General features: G+C 35.7%; 1 protein-coding gene and 1 long non-coding RNA gene across 4 annotated transcripts in view; one reads left to right on the top strand and one right to left on the bottom strand.

Moving 5' to 3' along the window:
• The window catches only part of INPP4B (inositol polyphosphate-4-phosphatase type II B), a 767,278-nt gene that overhangs the window by 337,577 nt on the left and 409,192 nt on the right, over window positions 1-20,509 (bottom strand). For all 3 annotated transcript variants that reach the window (XM_031943193.1, XM_031943195.1, XM_031943194.1), the window contains exon 7: window positions 3,944-3,994. In XM_031943193.1, coding sequence (XP_031799053.1) covers window positions 3,944-3,994 — 51 coding nt within the window. The remainder of the gene's footprint in view (window positions 1-3,943; window positions 3,995-20,509) is intronic.
• LOC116420021 lies at window positions 1,992-4,305 on the top strand. Its single transcript, XR_004230346.1, has 2 exons — window positions 1,992-2,584; window positions 4,208-4,305. It is a non-coding gene; the product is annotated as an uncharacterized LOC116420021 (long non-coding RNA).

A 20,509-nucleotide genomic window follows, 5' to 3' on the forward strand; every position in this document is an offset into this window, starting at 1 on the left:
ATATTTTGATAGTTGTATTTCAGTGCAATTGGTTTCCTTTGTGATCCATTTAAAAAAAAATAATTTCATATATTTAAAAAAATATTCTAAGGAGTCCTTGTTCTCACAAGATTGTCAAAGAGATCCCTGATACAAATAAAGACACGAACCACTATTCTAATTCATTCACTTCATTTTCCAGATAAGAAAATTAAAGACCTTAAATATATAGTGACGACCAATATTACAATGTGAGATAGTATTTGAACCCCATAGAATATCATAGAATTTAAACCCTAGTCTTTTTTACTGTACTAATGCCATCTCTAAAGTATTGCTTTTGCTGAAAATACAAATGGTGGTCATAAATTTTTGTTTAATTCTTCCAAATATATGGACTTGAAGAACCTTTCTTTCATCTATATAGTGAGGAGGAAGGAAGAGATTATAGATGCCGATCTTCAATGAACTCTCCCCTTCTGAATTCTATGATTCTATGAACCTCTGAAAATAGTGCAATTCTATAAAACCCCATCTCAACTTAGTTTGTGTGATAAATACAACTGAGAACTGAGTGAAGATATATTTCAGTGGCAGTTCAGTGGCAAACTCTATTCCTTTGTATTTTCTATAGGTCTGCTGCACTCTGTCCCCTGCCTTTCCAGGGCTCTGAGAATTATCATCTCCTTTTAAGTACTCTGTAGCAGATGAACATTAAATTGCCTGATGCACAATTTCCATCACTCACCTGCCTGGAGAGCAATATCAAGTCTGGGGGAGAAAGACGGGGACAGCTGTCTCATCCCATGACCTCTCTCTGTGAGTAGTGTGCAGATAAAAAATTTATCCGAATGGCCTCATGAAGTGGTTCTGTTAAAGTCAGAAATATTCAGATTGCTCACTAAGACTGAACTTAACTATGACCCAGCCTTTCATGCATGGATAGGGCTGTGTTCATTCCCTAAGTTCCTAAATTAGGAATCTTAAAATACAGCCATAAGATTTGTAGAATTAGAGAAGACTCCTTGGGGAGCCCAGTTTATAAGGAAAAAGAAGACCCAAGAGTTGAAGTGATCCCTGAAGTCAGGTACCAATTGTATAAAGATGTCTTTTGTGATTGACCCCATTGTTCATGTTTTCACCACTTCTTAAAATTAGTTTCTATTGCTTTGTATTTATTCAGCTGTGTGACTGCTGTTCTTCAATAGAATGTAAGGTCCTTGATAGTGTATACATATGTAAATATGTATGTGTATATACATACACACCCATATATATATATATATATACATATATTACATTTTTAAAAATCCTTTTCATTTCATATAGTCCTTGTACACAATAGAAACTTAATAGACATTTATTGAGTTGAATTGAATTTGTTCTAGGTCTCTCAACTAGAATCAAACAGGTATTCAAAGCTGGTATTCTAAGGATCACATGTTTTTCCAACACAGCATGGAGCATTTTACATTATATAATGTGTTATTTCCTTTACTGTTTGGTGACCTTTAACCTTACAGATTATTTTTTCCTCCAGAAATATGTTGTCTATTCCCTAATATTTGGATTGACCTTGTATAAATTTATCAGCTTCCCATTTTCTCTCCAAGTTAACTTTATTTTTTTGCAAAATGTTTCAACAGAATTTATGGATGGGAGGAGGGGAGCAGACCTGTTTAGGGAACTCTTGTTTAGGGAACTCCCAGATGGGGAAACTCTCTTTACTAAGGCATCCAGGTATATAATCTCTATAGCACTTGCACAAAGTCAATGAATAGGTGTCAGAGACAAGAAACAGAATATCAGAATATACCTAACCATGAACTCTTTCAGTTAGTCAATCAACAAAAAGACTCCTTGTAAACTAAACAGATCAATAGCTCAACTACCTGGAAATTCTTTACCTACCACCACCACCTCAGTTATCCAGCTCAGATGATAAACAGGAAACTAGTGAAAAATAGGGAATGGGTTGGCAAAGCCAACCTGAGCAACCAAAGAGATGTCATAAAGCATAAGCACGAGCATGAGCATAAAAGCTCAAGTGCCTCAGCAAACAGAGAGTCCCCCTCAAGTTTATTTACTGTTGGTGTAGCTACAATGCTAACAAGCATGGTGATCTGATTTCCAGAAGTCTAAAAAGGTTATAAGGCAGTGTTAAAGTAGGGACGGTAACAACAGATGACAGTGAGAAGGAAGCATAGAAACTAAATAGCCTTCTGGTGCCATCAGATGGAATAAATATTCTTATATATTTGAATAGATTTTGTGGAAAATCAAGGTATATTCAAAATGATCACATAATCATCACAATCAGAGTCAGAGACTTTGAAGGGACCATGCAGAATATCTCATACTACTTATATCTAACAGAAATCTCTTATGAAGAACTATAGAACCTCCAATGATAAGGAACCCAGTATTCCCCAAAGACAATCCATTCCATTTTAGGAAAATTCAAATCATTCATAAATCTGAAGGAACACTGAGTTGAAGTCTACCGCAATACATGAACCTATCATACATACCTAGTTCATCCTCTTTGTGTTACACAGAAAAACCTAATCCTTCTTCCACATGACAGTCCTTCAGATATTTGAAGGTAAGTATTCTGATTACATCCTTCAAATTTTCTCTAAACTTTCCTATTTTCCTCAACCAATCGTCATACAACATTGTCTTCAAGTCCCTCATTTGTTTGTCACAGAGGCCAGTCTGGACACATTCTAGTTTGACAATGACCCTTCTAGAATGTGGCTTTCAGAACACCCTGATCTCATTTAATCAGAAGAGAGTACAATAAGACTAGCACTTTCCTCGATCTGAATCTCCGCTACAATAAATTTTTTTGGTTGCCAAGACATACTGGCAGTTCATAGTGAATTTGTGGTCCAAGGCAGTATGAATAGACAGTAGGATATAAAGGAAAAAATTGCCCTCAAAGAACTTAATTGTCCTGAAGAGAAGTCTAAATAAAATGGATTTTCGTGTAAAAAGAAAGAAATCAGCAATGGAGAGAGAACTAACAATTCAGGCAGAGGGTGGTCCAGGAAGACTTTATAGAAGAGTTGTCGTTCATGATGAACCTGGAAGGGAGGTAGGGTTTCTATGAAGTGGAAGTGACAGGGATAGAGCTCTGGCTTTCAAGGACAGGGTTCACAAAGCACAGACATCAAAAAGTAAGCAGAAGGGAACCTGGGTAGAAGGTGAGTGTGTGAGCAGTAGTAAAATACAAGCAGCTTCAGACAAATTGCCGCCAACATATGAGGAACGTTGGGAGAAGTAGGAGGAGATTCAGATCATTAGATAAGCAAAGAAAAAGGTAGGAGATGCCTGTTTAGAGGAAAGATTAGATCGACTTGGCTGAAATAAAAGATCTGTAGAGAAGAGAATGGAGAAATGGTTCTATGTGGAGCAGACCAAGGCAGGGATGAATCTGATCTCTGGGGAAACCTCTCTTTAATCATGTTTCTGGGTTGTGATTTTCTATCCTCAGACCAAAAGCCTCCTTTTCCTTGGCAGTACAGTCTATTTGTTAGTTCTGGTGCAGTAGAAACATTTCAGGGCTGAAGCCAGAACTGTCCATCTCCTGACTCTTCACACCAGTGATTAAACAGCAGGTAGAGGAAATGATCGGAGTCACCCCAATGTACATCTGCAATCTCACCAGACCCCGACTGTTGCAGGAATCTGGACTCTGGAGCAAGTGTGGGTTGCCTGCAGGGTAATTTATGGGGCTACTCCTGGCCAGCTGGACCAGCTTCTGTGAGCACTCACTTGGAGATGGATTTCCAAGAGACAAGACATGAATTCAGCATAATTCAGGAATCAACTGTGCCAGCTCCTACCCTGTTAATTGAACTCCATCACATTTGTCAGCCCCCAGGCATAGAGCCAGAGAAGATGGGAACAATTAGGTTGGGAATGTCTGTGGACCCTGGGAGGGCAAAGAAATACTTACACCAACATCTGACCGTGGCTCCTTGTTCTCAGGCAGGGCACTGGTGCGGACCTGGGGGGGTAAGAACAAACACACCTTTATTTTCTAGGTGGCTTTGAAAAGGAAAGAACAGGTGCTGTTTTTCAACTGTCTTCCTCTGGTGTCAGTTCAGCTTCTCTGTTTAATCATTAATGAGTTCACCCTTGGGAGCTGCTCATGCTCCAGACCTATGAAGCTCCCTCCTAAGAGCTCCTCCATTAGCTGTTCGTTCTTTTCTGTCAACAGAGCCACTCAAGCTCACCTCTCTTGCCTGGGATCCCCGGAAAAGAGGCATCTGCACTGAGAATTACCTTCCAGCTTTCTTCACCAGTAAGGATCATTGAGATTGATAGGAAAAAAAATACGAGTTTTATAGAAATGGGGGTAGAGCCCATTGGGGAAGAGTGAAAAATACGTGTACCATCTTCCAGATAAGTACAAAGACCCAGCTTCTATACACCCTTGTCTTTCATAAACATTATAAGCTATAACCTCCAACAGTTTTTAAGCCTAGATAGAAAGAAATTCAATACAATGTAATTCAACATGTATTTATGCCAGTGCTAGACAAAGACAAAAAATAAAATAATATCTCTATATATCCTTCTGGTGAGGATGAAGAGGAAATGGGAGGTTAAAGATTCCAAGAGACAGACTTAAGAAGGGAGATCATTCCTAGGATCTGGGGACAGTCTATGTAAACGCAAGAAGGTGGGAGGTGCAGTGTGTGGATAGAAAATATCCTTGTGGAAGGAAATAGGCTAATTTGAACCAACCTTAGAGTACGTTAGAGGAAGTCATGTGTAAATCAACCTGAACATCGCTTAGGGCCAGGCTGTAAATGGCTTTAAAGCTTGGGCAGAGAAGTTAATATTTAATCCTAGAAGCAATGGACTATCATTTTAGCATCTTGAATAAAGAAGAAATATAATCATATCTTTTCTTCAGAAAACAATTTGACAGGTGTATAAAGTGAGTGTAAGTAAATAAGCATTTATTAAGAACCTGTTATATGCTAAATCCGGGGGTTACCAAAAGTGACAAAAGCTAATCCCTGCTCTTGAAGAGTTTACAATCTAATGGAGGAGATAACATACACATGTGTGCAAATGAGATATAGACAGAATAAATAGGAACTAATCAGCAGAAGGAAGGCACTAGAAATAAAAGAGGGCCAGTGGGAAAGGTTCCCTGTAGACGGCTTGTTTTAGTTAGAACATAAATCCAGGAGGCAGAGATGAGGAGAGAAAACATTCTAGACTTTAGGGAGTAGAAAGGAAGAATTAGCCAGAGAAAATGCCTGGAGCTAAGGGCATGGAGATAGAGTGTTTATTCACAGAATAGTAATAAGAATGGCATCCCTAGATCAAAGAATACATACATGGTAGGGAGTAAGATGTAAGAAAATCAGAAAGATGGAGAAGGAGAAGAGATTGGGGGAATGAATTTAGATTTTGAAAGATTAAATATCAAAGAGAGGATTTTGTTTTTGATCCTGGAGTTGATAGAGTACTTCTATAACTTATTGAGTAGGGAGTGACATGCTCTGACCATCACTTTTGATGGCTGAATAGAAAATGGATTAGAATGGGAGATTTGTAGCAAATAGATTCATCAGAAACCTTTTGGAACAGTCAAAATATGGGGTGATAAAGGTCAGCACCAAAATGGCGGCAGGATAAAATGGAGCGAGGAAAGATTAGAGGTAGATCAATTAGTATGTTTTTGTCATATGAGGTCATCATGAGATCTCAATTATGGCTGTGTGAGATAAAAAAGATAGTGAGTTGGAGTTAAAGAAAAATAATTTCATAATTACAATAAGGGGATAACCTATTGTCTAATCCACACAAAAATGAGTACTGTATATCTGAAAGGGGGAGAATAGTTTGATTGTTATGTAACATTCCATCTCCTGATAATATTCTCTCTACTTAGGGAAAAATTTAAACAAACCAAAGTTCAAATAGGAAGAAATAATAACTTTCTTTAATAAAGATCTGCTAAGAATGAACAACTTAGACACTAGTCTAACCTGAAATGGTGAAAAAAATATGAACTTAATTGAAAACATCTGGAACAAAGGATAATTATATATGATAGAAATTATAGAAAGAAAACCTAATATTATAAAACAATAAGCATCAAAACGGTCTGATACTGGCTAGAAAGCAGAGTGGTAAAACAGTGGAATATATTTGGTACATAAGACATAGTAGTCAATAACTACAGTAACCTAGTGTTTGACAAACTCAAAGATCCCAGCTTTTCACATAAGAACTCGCCATTTGACAAACTTCTGGGAAAACTGAAAAACAATAGGACCCAAACTAGATATAAACTAACATCTCAGACCATATGCCAAGATAAATTCAAAATGGATGTATGATTTAGACATAGTGACTTCAGAAGCAAATTAAAATAGCAAGGAATAATAGTCTCTACCTGTGAAATCTTCATAAATAAATGATAGAGAGCATTACAAAATATAAAATAGACAATCTTGATGATATTAAGTAACAAAGCTTTAGTACAACAAAAACAATGTAACCAAGATTAGAAGGAAGGCAGAAATCTAAGAAACAATCTTTACAGGAAGTATCCCTGATAAATGCCTCATTTCTCAAATAGAGAAATGAGCCAAATTTGTAAGGATACAAGCCATTCTCCAAGTAATAAATGGTCAAAGTACATGAAGAGGAAGTTTAAATCACTTTTGATTAGAGAAATACAAGGTAATACAACTCTTTTTTTTAATAGTTTTTTTTTTTTTTTTTTTTTTAGAAAACATATGCATAGGTAATTTTTCGGCATTGACCCTTGCAAAACCTTCTGTTCCAACTTTTCCCCTCCTTTCCCCTACTCCCTCCCCTAGATGGCAGGGGCTGTTGTTAAATCTGTTAAAATATATGTTAAATAAGATCTATGTATACATATTTATACAATTAGCTTGCTGGACAAGAAAAATTGGATCAAGAAATAAAGAAAAAAACCTGAGAAGGAAAACAAAAATGCAAGCAAACAATAATAGAAAGAGTGGGAAGGCTATGTTGTGGTCCACACTCATTTCCCATAATTTCTTTCATGAGGTATAGCTGATTCTCTTCATTATTGAACAATTGGAACTTATTTGGATCCTCTTATTGTTGAAGAGAGCCACGTCCATCAGAACTGATCATCATATAGTATTGTTGTTAAAGTGTATAATGATTTCCTGGTTCTGCTCATTTCACTTTCCATCAGTTTATGTAAGTCTCTCCAAGCCTCTCTGAAATCATCCTGCTGGTCATTTCAGTAATACAACTCTTAAGAAACCACCTCACACATATTAGACTGGCCAAAATAACAAACAAAAAGTGGTAAACATTGCAGAGAAGGTGGGAAAACTGGAATACTTATACCCTGTTGATGGGTTGTGAACTAATCTAATCTTTCTAGAGAGTAATTTGGAATGATACCCAAAGAGCAATCAGATTGTACATAGTCTCAACCCAACAATAATACTACTATGTCTATATCCCAAGAGATCACAAAAAAAAAAAAATGGAAAAGGATCTATAGGTGCATAATTATTTCTAGCAGCCCATTTTGTGGTAGCAAAATATTAAAAATTCAAGGGATTTTCATCAATTGGACAATGATGAACAAGCGGTGGTATATGAATGTAATAGAATACTATTGTACAATAAGAAATGAGAAACAAGCTTATTTCAGAAAATCCCAGAATTACTTATATGAACTGATACTGAGTAAGGTAAGAAGAACCAGGAAAACATGGTATGCACAGCAACATACTGTATGACTGACTCAGCTCTTTTAGCAATACAATGATCTAACATAAGTACAGAGGATTTATGAAGGAAAATGCTATCTATATTCAGATAAAGAACTGATGTCTTTGGAATGAGGATTTAAGAATTTTTTTTCACTTTTATCTTTCTCATTTTTCCCCTTTGGATATGTTTTCTCTTTTATAACGGTGACCAATATAAGAATATGCTTTAGATGGTAGCAGCAAATATATAATTTATATCAAACTGCCTGCCATCTTTGGAAGAGAAGAGAGTAGGAAGAGAAAGAGGAAGAAAAATTTAGAGTTTTTTTCTAAATAGTGTTTTATTTTTTTCAAATACATGTAAAGATAATTTCCAACAATCATTTTTGTTAAAATGTTGTTTCAAAAATTTTCTCTCTTCATTACCTCCTTCCTCCCTGAGACAGAAAGCAATGTAATATAGATTATATAAGTATAATAATTTTTAATATGTTTCCAAATTTGTCTTGTTGAGGAAGAAAAATCTGAGCAAAAGAGAAGAAAATAACAAAATGACAATAAAAAACAAACAAAAAGGTAAAAATACTATGCTTTTATCTACATTCAATCTTCATAGTTCTCTCTCAGATACAGATGGCATCTTCTATCCTAAGTCTTCTGGAATAGTCTTGAATCATTGAATTGCTGAGAAGAGCTAAGTCTATCATAGCTGATTATCACATAATCTTGCCATTGTGGTGTACAGTGTTCTCCTGTTTGGAATTCGAAATCTTGTAAAAATGAATGCTAAAATGTTTCTTGACATGTAACTTGAGTAAAAAAATAAAATTCTAGTGAAATAAAAAAGAAAATTTGACTTAGGAAATAAAAAGAAGATCTAGACAGGCCTGTATGTGTAATTATGCTTGCCATCTCATGGCATCTTGTCACCTTGATCTTTGATGGACACAACATAACCTATCCAACCTTTCCCCAAATAATGGCTTCATTTTCCAATTTTTTGCCACCACAAAAAGGGCTGCTACAAACATTATTGTACATGAGGGTCCTTTTCCCTTTTTTATGATCTCTTTGGGATGCAAATCCAGTAGAAACACTTCTGGATCAAAGGGTATATACATAGTTTGATAGGCCTTTGAACATAGATCCAAATTGCTCTCCAAAATGGATGAATTGGTTCACAGTTCCACAAACACTGTATTAGTGTCTAGTTTTTCCACATCCCCTCCAACATTTAACATTACCTTTCCCTTCTCTTGATAGGTCTGATAGACATAAGGTGGTACCCTCAGAGTTGCTTCACTTTAAATTTCTTTTCTCAATAATGATTTAGAGAATTTTTTCATATGATTATAGATGAATCCAGGCCTTCTTAACTCAAAATCCAACCTTCTATCCAATAAGTGACAATATCTTCATAAAATTCTTGTGTAACTTTATTCATATTTTTTATGATCAGTCATTTTCAATCATGTCCGACTCTTCATGACCCTATTTTTGGACTTACTTGGCAAAATTAATAGAATTTTCTCTAGCTCATTTTACAAATGAACTGAAGCAGATAAAGCAACTTGCCCAGGATCACACAGCAAGTATCTAAGGCCAGATCTGAACTCTTGAAATAATTCTTTCTGATTCTAAGCCTAGTGCTCTATCCACCATGTCACCCAGCTGCCTTGTTCATATGTAGAGGACATATCCCCAAAACATCCTTCATTATCCATGAAATCTAATGGAAATGTTCTCTCATCTTTGCCTCAGATCTTCAACTAGAAGGGACCTTAGAGTTGATCCTAGTTCAACTCTTTTTACAGATGAGAAAACAGAAGTCCAGAATGACATGTGAGTTCACAGACGTCACCCAGAGAAGTAACCAGTAGAGAGTTATTTAAGAAGCTTATCATTCTACATGAAGTTTACTTAAGGGACTGTTGGTTATACAGTGGAGAAGAAAATACTTAAAAGAGCATATAATAACTGCTTTCAAGTATGTAAAAGCGTATCCTGAGAAAGATGGATGTTCTTGTTCTGCCATGCCCTTCGAGGACAATCTAGAGCAACGGACAGCTATTACCAAGATAGATTTAGATTTAAGATAAGAAAAAAAAAGTACAACATTACCATCAGAGCTATCTACAATTTTAATAAATGTAAAATTTGCCTCAAAAAGCAGAAACTCCACCTCCCAGCCCCTTCTGGTCAAATCAAGAATTGAGGGCGCAGTCCCTTTTGGTTATGAGTTGGATGAGATGACCCTGAGGTCCTTTCCAACTTTGTATTTTTTCTTTTGTGACTGAGGAGGATGATGTACCTTCTATCTACATCATGGACATTCAGCACAGAGTTATGTCCTCCTGGAAGATTATAGCCTCTTGCAATCTCCTACTAAGACTACAAAGAATGAATTGGGAAGCATTTCTTCATCAGAATTTCCAATTTAGCCCTGGTATTATCTTCTGGAACCTCAAAATTGTTCCTCCCCTAGTCTTTCATCTTCTTAAGTGCATCTTGTTCCCTTCATTTCTATACCTCAATTGCAGAATGAAAGAAGAATTCTATATAGAAGCACTTAAGTTGAACTTTGCAGGCCTAAAATCATGAAAATATGGGGAAAGGAAGAAGAATAAAAGAGAAAGCAGAGGTGGTAAGAAGGGGAAGGACAAGAAATTGGGACAAGGGGGAGACCAAAAAGTTATCATAGGATTGTAAATCTAGAGCTTAAAGGGACTTAGAAGCCAGCCATCCAGTACAACACTCCACCACTTTACATAAGAATACAGATGTGCAGGGAGATGATTTTTTTTTCCTTCCAAGGTCAAACACATCAGGGACAGGATGTAAATTTGATCCTCTGACTCTCCAGAATTAGGACCTTTTCTTTTGGATGAACCATTGCACCCATAGAAGAAAAGAAAGAGAATGAAAAGGAAGAGGGCAAAGGGAGGAGGGGAAGAGAGAGAGAAGGAAAGAGGGAGAAAAATAATCAGGATAATAGGAGGGGAAGGAATTATAGCCTAGATTTGACATTCTAGCTACTCTCAATACTAACATCCAAGTACTATTACTTCCACTTCTTAGAGTCTAACATGGTTTTCAAGGTTTCAGCTTCAAATGAAAACTCTTATTCTTTATTCTAGTTTACAGAGGTACACACACCTAAAATTTCATTCTTCTTTATTATCTATATATCTATGCAACATAACCTGCCCCAGTACAATATAAGGTTTTTTGAGGCAGGAAAAATGTCATCTTTGCCTTTGTTCTTAAACATCCAGCACAGTGCCTTGTACACAGGAGATACCAAAGTGATTTTTGAATGAATTTGAATTTAACTTGTGCTAGATCCTTAGCAGTCAATTGGAATTGCAATAGGCACTAGTCAGAGGCAGAATATAAGAAAATTAACAAGAGATTGGGACATTAACTAGAAATATAGAATTAACTTTGAATATTCAAGTATTTTATTTTGTTTTTTGTTATCCTTACCATATATCAAAGTTACTTTACAAAGAGAGAATCTGTGTCTGTGAATCATGAAGTGGCTGAAGTAACTGATGATAGGATTTATAATTTATGCAAATGAAAAGCATCAAGATCCTGGAGCCCAACCACCATTTTAATACATGAGTCATGATTGTAACCTTGTACTTATTCTCAATTGGCCATTGCTAAAAATCCCTCACAATATAAAATGCTTCAAGTTTTATGAAGCACTTTGCTCATAATAACCTTGTAAGGGAGGTAGTTCAGGTATTTCACTTTATGACTGAAGAAACTGATTCTTAGAGTTTTCTTTCTTTTGATAAAAGGTCAGAACAAAGTCTCTCCACCAAATGGGTCTAGAAAGTGGGAAAAGCAGCTCTCTCATAATTCTGCAATAGCAGATAAGAGTTCAGTTCCTCAGTCACCTGTGGGGAAATGTTGCAAGGTGCCAACGTAAGATCTGGGACCAGGATAAAGTTGACCAGAGCAGATTCATGCCAGTATGTGGTAAGTTTTGCCTAGGACTTTGACAAAGAAGACCCCAAGAGACAAAACCTTTACACTCAGACATTGGGTAGAAAAACTTTGAGATAAAGTCAAATAATAAGAGCAACATTCAACACACCCAGACCCTCTAATGGATGGGAAGGAGGATAAAACTGTCAGAAAATTCTGATGACATAGAAAAGGGTCTCACTAAGGCATTTTTTCCTTTCTTTTTGCTTATGGAGATTTATATATAAAGCAGAGACCTGTTGCCTGACAAGGCAAGCCAAAGAATTTTTCCATGACAAGGAATTTTTACAATATTAGTTGGTTCCCTTGGGCTGTGGTGACAGGTGGAGAAGCCTCCTCTCCTCAAGGAAAATAAAAGAGAAGGAAAATCTGTCAGTATACCAGTGAGAATTGAGGTCAGAGGCTTTACAAGTCTCCCCCAACTCTCCCATTGCACCAAGGCAAGAGGAGGAGATGAATAGAGTGAAGGTTTATAATATATAATATATATTATATAATATGTAATTATATATATATATATGATACATAGAATATTTTGTAAGGGAGAAGAGAAAGGAGAAGCAAATAAGAAGTTGGAAGGGATAGTGATGCCATGATGTCTTCAGTTTGGGAGAATAGGTCATTTTTATTGTTGTAAGTTTATTTGTTTCTAATACACATTGCTTTATGAATCATGTTGGGATAGAAAACTCAGAGCAAAAGGAAAAAATATGGGAGAGATTTAAAAAACAGAAAAAAAAAATAAGTTGTAAAGTCTGGGCTAACTCCCTGAAGGTCTCAGGAACAGCCAGAGTCAGGATAAGCAAAAGTCCTTGGTCTTCAGGGGGAGAAGTGAAGGAGACACAAATTGTCACAAGCTCGCCACCAATCTCCCTTCTGGTCCTGCTGCAAAGTGAAGTCCTCTCGCCTCTCTCACCCCACCCCTTAATCCTTACCTACAGTTATATGTATACACCCAACATTGAGGAAGGGCCATTTTTCCAAATATATACTAATAGAATCATTGTCCAATAGGTAATTAGCTTTAAGTGCTTGGTTGTCTGATTCAAGCACATCTTTTAAGAATTTCAGCCCTTTACAATAATTGAACATAGCATGTGTTGATTCACATTCATTCTCCTTAGTTCTTTTTCAGGATGCAGACTTTTCGTCCAAAGTCTACTGGGATGGCTTTGGATCACTGAACTACTGAGAAGAACCCAGAATTTCACAGTTGATCATCGCACATTCTTGCTGTTCTTGTGTACAATGTATTCCTGGTTCTGCTTGTTTCACTCAGCATCAATTCATGTTAATCTTTTCAGGCCTTTCTAAAATCATCTTGTTCATAATTTTTTATAGAACAATAAAATTCCATTATCTTCATGTACCACAACTTGGTCAGCTATTCCCCAATTAATGGATATCCACTACTTTAGCAATTTTTTGTTTGGTACAAAAAGAACTACTACAAACCTTTTTTTGAACATGTGGGTCTTTTTTCCTCCTTTATGATTTCCTTGGGATACAGATCCAGTAATGGCACTACTGGGTCAAAGAGTATGAAGTTCTTTTTTTTAATTAATTGGATTAATTTTTTTATTTACACAGCAAATACATGGGCAATTTTTTCAACATTGACCCTTGCAAAGCCTTTTGTTCCAAATTTTCTCCTCCTTCCCCCTAGCTGGCAGGTAGTCTAGTACATATTAAATATGTTGAAATACATGTTAAATCCAATATATGTATACATATACAGTTATCTTGCTGCACAAGAAAAATCAGATCAAGAAAGAGGAAAAAAACTGAGAAAGAAAACAAAATGCAAGCAAATAACAGAAATAACTACTCACCAGAATGATTGTATCTGTCCACAACTCCACCAACAATGCCTCAGTGTCCCAGTTTTCCCATATCCCCTTCAACATTCGCCCTTGTCTTTTCCTGTCATCTTAGCCAGTATGAGAGGGTATGTAGTGGTATCTCAAGTTGTCTTAATTTGCATTTTTCTGATCAATAGTGACATGGAGCACCTTTTCATGTGACTACAAATAGTTTCAATTTCTTTATTTGAAAAGTGTCTGTTCATGACATTTGATTATTTGTCAGTTGGAGAATGGCTTGAACTATTATAAAGTTGAGTCAATTCTCTATATATTTTAGAAATGAGGCCTTTATCAGATTCTTTGGATGTAAAAATGTTTTCCTAGTTTATTGCTTCCCTTCTAATCTTGTCTGCATTAGTTTTGTGTGTACAAAAACTTTTTCATTTAATATATTCAAAATTACCTATTTTGTGATCAATAATGATCTCTAGTTCTTCTTGGGTCACAAATTCCTTCCTCCACAAATCTTAGAGGTAAACTATCCTATGTTCTTCTAATTTGTTTATAGTGTCATTTTTTATGTCTAGATCAGGAATCCATTTCAACCTTATCTTGTATATGGTATTAGGTGTGGGTCTATGCCTACTTTCTGCCATACTAGTTTCCAGGTTTTGTCAAATAATGAATTCTTATCCCCAAAGCTGGGGCCTTTAGGTTTGTCAAATACTAGATTGCTATAGTCATTGACTATTTTGTTCTGTGAACCTAACCTATTCCACTGATCAACTTTTTTATTTCTTAGCCAATACCAAATGGTTTTGGTTACTGCTGCTTTATAATATAGTTTTAGATCAGGTACAGCTAGTCCACCTTCATTTGCCTTTGTCCTCATTAATTCCTTTGACATTCTTGACCTTTTGTTCTTCCAGATGAATTTTGTTGTTATTTTGCTAGGTCAGCAAGATAGTTTCTTGGGAGTTTGATTGGTATAGCAATAAATAGATTAGTTTAGGAAGTATTGTCATCTTTATCACATTTGCTTGACCTATCCAAGAGCACTTAATATTTTTCCAATTGTTTAGATCTGACTTTATTTGTGTGAAAAGTGTTTTGTAGTTTTGCTCATATAATTCTTGACTTTTCCTTGGCAGGGTATGAAGTTTTATGGTCCTTTGGGTATTGTTCCAAATTGCGCTCCAGAATGGTTGAATCAATTCACAATTCCACCAACAATGCATTGGTGTCCTAGTTTTCCCACATCTCCTCCAAAATTTATTATTTATCTTTTCCTATCATTTTAGCAAATCTGAGAGGTGTAAGGTGATACTTCAGAGTTGGTTTCATTTGCATTTCTCTAATCAATAGTGATTTAGAGCATTTTTTCATATAATTATAAATGGTTTTAATTTTGCCATCTGAAAACTGTCTATTCATATCCTTTGACCCTTTGTCAACTGGGGGAGTGACTTTTATTCTTATTAATTTGACACAGTTCTTTATATGTTTTAGAAATGAAATCTTTAACAAAAATGCTGGCTATAAAGATTTTTTCCCAGCTTTGTACTTCCCTTTTAATCTTGTTTCTGTTGGTTTTGTTTGTGCAAAAACCTTTTTAACTTAATGTAATCAAAGTTTTCTATTTTGCCTTTGATAATGTTCTCTAGTTCTTCTTTGGTCATAAATTTCTCTAGATAAATTATCCCTCCTCCTAATTTGTTTATGGTATCATCCTTTATGCCCAAATCATTTCTCCATTTTGACCTTATTTTGATATGGGGTGTGAGATGTAGCTCTATGCCACTTCTGACATATTATTTTCCAGTTTTCCCCAGCAATTTTTGCCAAATAATGAGTTCTTATTCCAGAAGATGGAGTTTGGGGATTTATCAAATACTAGATTGCTATAGGCCTTGATTATTATGTCAAATAACAAGAAGGACTCAATGGAAAAGACTCCTGATGTTGGGAAAGATTAAATGCAAAAGGAAAAAGGCATGGCAGAGGATGAGATGGGTATATAGTGTCATGGAAGCAATGAACATGAACTTGTACAGATTTTGAGAGAAATGAAGGATAGAAAGACCCGGTATATTATGATCACAAAGAGGGACAAAACTGAACTACAAACAACCAAATCCCCCTCACCCCGGATCCTCACTCAGTGAGTTCCAGTGGTACCCTATGACTTTCACAATCAAATATACACTTCCCTATCTGGCATTTAAATCTCTTGATAATTGGGCCCCTTTTTACCTTTGACAGTCTTTGTCACTTTATACCACCAAAATGCACTCTTCAAGCCAACAATGTTAGCTTACTCTCATTTCTTCAAATATGACCCTCATTCTTCTATATGCCTTTGTACTGACAGTCCCCCTGGTCTGCAAATGTTCTGTTCTTTCATATCCACCTTTCCCAGCTTCCTTTAAGATTCTGCTCAAATCCAACCTGCTACTAGAGACGTTTCTGAGTCCCTTGGGCTAGTAATGCTTATTGCTTTCAACACATTTGTACATATCTTGCAAACACTGAATTATTTACATGTTTCCCCCATTACAGTGTGAGTACCTTGAGGAAAGAGTCTATTTTTGCCTTTCTTGGTATCCTCAATATTCAGCACAATGTCTTGGAATACTATAAGAGCTTAATAAATGCTGCTGAGCAACAGATACGCTTATATTTCAGATGTATTCAGAGCTATCTATCTGAAAGGTGACAGGAAAGGAGCTTATTAAGCCCAAGGGAGGGGTTCCTGGCAGTGGGCTAGAGGAATATGATATAATGAATATAACAAAATATTCCATACCCACAAAATACAAAATAAATAGAAGATATTGTTCATTAAAAAATAAAAAGAATTGGAAACAAAGTGGCTGCCAGACAGTTGGAGAATAGTTGAATGAACCAAGATACATGAATATAAAGGAAACTGATTGGTATTCAGACAGATAGAGAAAAATATGAATTAATGCAGAGGAAAAATCATAGCATCAAGAGAAGAATATATGCTACTCTAATAACATAAATGAAAACAACACTAAAATGCTATAAAATTTATATAAATAAATCTTGGTCTCTGGGGAAAAAAAAGGGAAGTTAAATACCTCCATCCTCTTGGTAGATAATGGAGATAAATAGGTTAAAAACGTTTTTCATAATAATAGAGTCACTTTGTCAGGTGAATTTTACTCAAATTAATCCTTGTTACAAGGAAGGAAGGCAGTAATATGGGGTTTATTGGTAAATAATTCAAATATTAAAAAGGAATAAATAAAATTATTAATGGAGAAAATAAATATTACCACAAAATCTGCAATAGAGCAAACACTACTCCCCCTCCACACATACACAGGTGCCCTTTTTTCTCTCTACCACCTCCTCATCATTTCCCCTCCCCAACATACACACACAAATTTGAAAATTTCCCAGGATTCAGAACTTAATAACTTGCCCCAATAAATAACAGGTCAGCTTTTTTGCCTTTCCAATCCTCCAGATCTTTGAGTTTCTCATTCCTTCTCGCCCTCCCTTTTATTGTATGTGAGAGGGTCCAGTTTATATTGAGACAAAATCAAAAGTGGCCAGCTTGCCTTGTAGCCAATGAGGGGTTTCACAATATAGGATGCAAGGTTGCCTGAGAAAAAAGAGAATGGGAAGAAGCCCCCCAAGCCTCTAATATTATAATTCATAGGTACATTGCCGATTCATTTTAGTTAGGATTTTCTATACTGAAAATTATCTTCATCAAATAATGATGATGGTAATGGCGATTATGCTGATAAACAAATCCAGAAGAGAGAAAAAAGGCAAAGGAGAAGTTCACACTCTCTCAGGAGAGAGACATACAAAGGTACTCAGATATCCATGTAATCATCTCAGTCAAATCATTTTTCAGCCTTGGACCTCAGTTCCCTTATCTCTAAAGTAGGTTCAAGTGATTCAGTTCCCTGGATACTGGTGCCTAATAAATGGTCATTGAGTTAAGTTGCCCCATAGACTATGAGAAGCTTCTTTATTCATTAACAACCATCTCTGCTTTCTCCAGTCACAAAGTAAAGATGCTTGTCACCATATTCCAGGAAAAGAGAATTAAGGCAAAGGGTAATAATCTATAGGTAAGGGAGTTCCAGGAAATAATTTTCATTATGTTTTAAGACATGATTTAAAAAATGAAACAAGGAATTGTGAAAAGAATCTGGACCTGGAGTCAAAAGGAACAGATTGTATCCTGCCTCTGATATTGGCTAGCTGTGTGACCCTGTGCAAGTCCCTTAATCTTTGCCTGCCTAGCTTCAACTGTAAAAATGAAAATACTACTAATTCCTATCTTGGGTTTTTCTGAGGATCAAATGAGATAAATTTTTAAAATGCTTAGCACAGTGCCTGGGATATAATAGGCACTTAATAAATGCTTATTCCCTCACTCAAAACAAATAGACACACCAAAAAAGTACATCTTACATTTAATGGAAAAAGAGCTGATTTTTTTTTTTTTTAGCACAATGAACTGGCAAGAGCACTGACCTGGATTAGGGGACCTGGTTCTGGTTCTGGTTCTGGCAAGCTTCTCAACTGTCAAAATGAAAACAATAATTGTTGCCCTTATCTACATCACAAGGTCATTATGAGGAAAGAGGAAGGAGGAGGAGGAGGAGAAAAATGACTGGCATTGTGCTAGAATGGGTAGGAGGTACAACCTGGGAAAGATGATCTGCCTCTAGCATATACTTGATATATGAGCAGAAGCAAGCCATTTTACCTCTTGATCCTTAGGGGGACCTTCTAAATGGAGAAATTATTATTGAATTCATGATCTACATCAATTAGCAATTTTCTCTGCACATATAAAAGATTAGGAGTAGGAAAAGGTGGAGAAGGAGGAAGATGAGAGTAAATGAGAAGTAAAAAGAAAGGATAGATGGAAAAGAAGAGAAAACTGATTTTATGACCCACTTTCAAGTTTACAATCCATTTTGACATATTTTATTTCAGCTTCACAACAACCTGATTCATAAAGTATTACAGGTAATAATTTTCTAGTTTTCTACTTGAGTAAACAGATTCAGAAGTCACAAGATTTATTTACAATTATACAACTAGCTATTGTGAAAGGCAGACCCAAATCATCCTTACTCCAAGTCCAGTGCTCTATCCCCTGGGCCAATTTTCCCATGCTCAATTCCCTACATAAGATTATTATAGCAATTGAAAATAATTTTCTGCTTATATAATTCCATTCAATTTTCATGTACACTACATGAACAGTTTGCCTTTTCTCCCAATTGCATCATTATTTGGAAAATAAAATCATTATTGTAGATCTTTTTAACCTTGAAGTCTATAGATGAATGGAGTAGGCTTCAAATTCACTTTCCATCTTTTAAAAATAAGGACTTTCAATAGAATAAAAAGGTCTCATAAAGGCATGACACCGCTGACTTATATGTGATCCTAAGGGGAATATAAGGTGATAGATATTTCCTAATCTGAGTAATGCTGAATTAACTTTCCTTCATAGCCTTCTCATATTTATCTCCAAATGACCCAACCTGTGCCTATCTTGATTATATAAAAAGTGCTGAACCTGTGCTCATTCAGACCTCAGTTACTTGCCACAGTTAGATCACAATGTGAACTTGAATAATGTAAATTCCACATAAATTATAAAATATGAGAGAACACTTAATGATACCAATTTAATTAATGTAACAGGGGAGAGCTTGTTGAAAAGTTTTAATGCATTCAATATTGAGTAACTTTGCATTTGTCTTTCATCACATGTGTTTATGAATGGCCATACACTGTATTACCAACAGTTATATAACACTTTTTTTAATGAATGAACAAAATGAACAAAAGGAAGAAGATTGCAGATGGAAATGTCATACAACAAAGAAGAGGCTTGTTATTACTTTAAACAAAAATGCGACGCATATGACTAAATGGTATGAAGCTGAGCAAAGTCACTATTAAGGCATTGGAATGCCGAAATCTATGATAAAGACTATTTTTAAAATGCACAGATGAAAAAAGGAAATAAAAGGAAAAGGAAATGACTAGGAAAGGATGTGTTCCGATGAAAGAAATGGAGTATCTTTTAGTTATATGACTTGCAGTAAAGAAACACGGAGCAGCCATTTAGACAAAATTGTCAAGAATGAAAAAGAAATGGATGGTGAATTTTTTTTACTGCAAGTATTGGTTGGTTTAGTTGTTTTAAAAATCAAGTTTGCATGTATCGAGTTAAAATTCCCAAAGAGGTAAAAAGTATAAACAAAACCCTAACAGCTAAATGCAATGATGTTTTGATTGACACATTTTTAATGTGAATGAAATGGCTTATTTTAGAAATAAGCTCTTCAGAACACATATTTTTATTTTTAAAACATGCAGGATAAATTTTCAACATTGACCCTTACATAGCCTTGTGTTCCAAATTTTCCCCTCCTTTCCCCCCACCCCCCTCTCCTAGATGGCAAGTAATCCAATATATATTATACATGTTAAAATATATGTTAAATCCAATATATGTAAACATATTTGTATAATTATCTTGCTGCATAAGAAAGATAAGGTCAAAAAGGAAAGAAAATGAATAAGAAAACAATTTTCAAGAGAATAAAAAAAGTGAGAATGTTATGTTGTGGTCCACACTCAGTTCCCTCAGTCCTCTCTCTGGGTATAGATGGCTCTTTTCATCACAAGATCATTGCAACTGGCTTCAATCATCTCATTGTTGAAGAGAGCCATATCCATCAGAATTGATCATTGTACAGTTGTTGCTGTGTACAATGATCTCCTGGTTCTGCTCACTTCACTCAATATCAGTTCATGTAAGTCTCCCCAGATCTTTCTGAAATCATCCTGCTGATCGTTTCTTACAGAACAATAATATTCCATAACATTCATATACTATAACTTATTCAGCCATTCTCCAACTGATAGGCATTCATTCACTCAGTTTCCAGT

This window comes from Sarcophilus harrisii, chromosome 6 (assembly GCF_902635505.1).
Source record: "Sarcophilus harrisii chromosome 6, mSarHar1.11, whole genome shotgun sequence".
NCBI classification, from domain to species: Eukaryota; Metazoa; Chordata; class Mammalia; order Dasyuromorphia; family Dasyuridae; genus Sarcophilus; species Sarcophilus harrisii.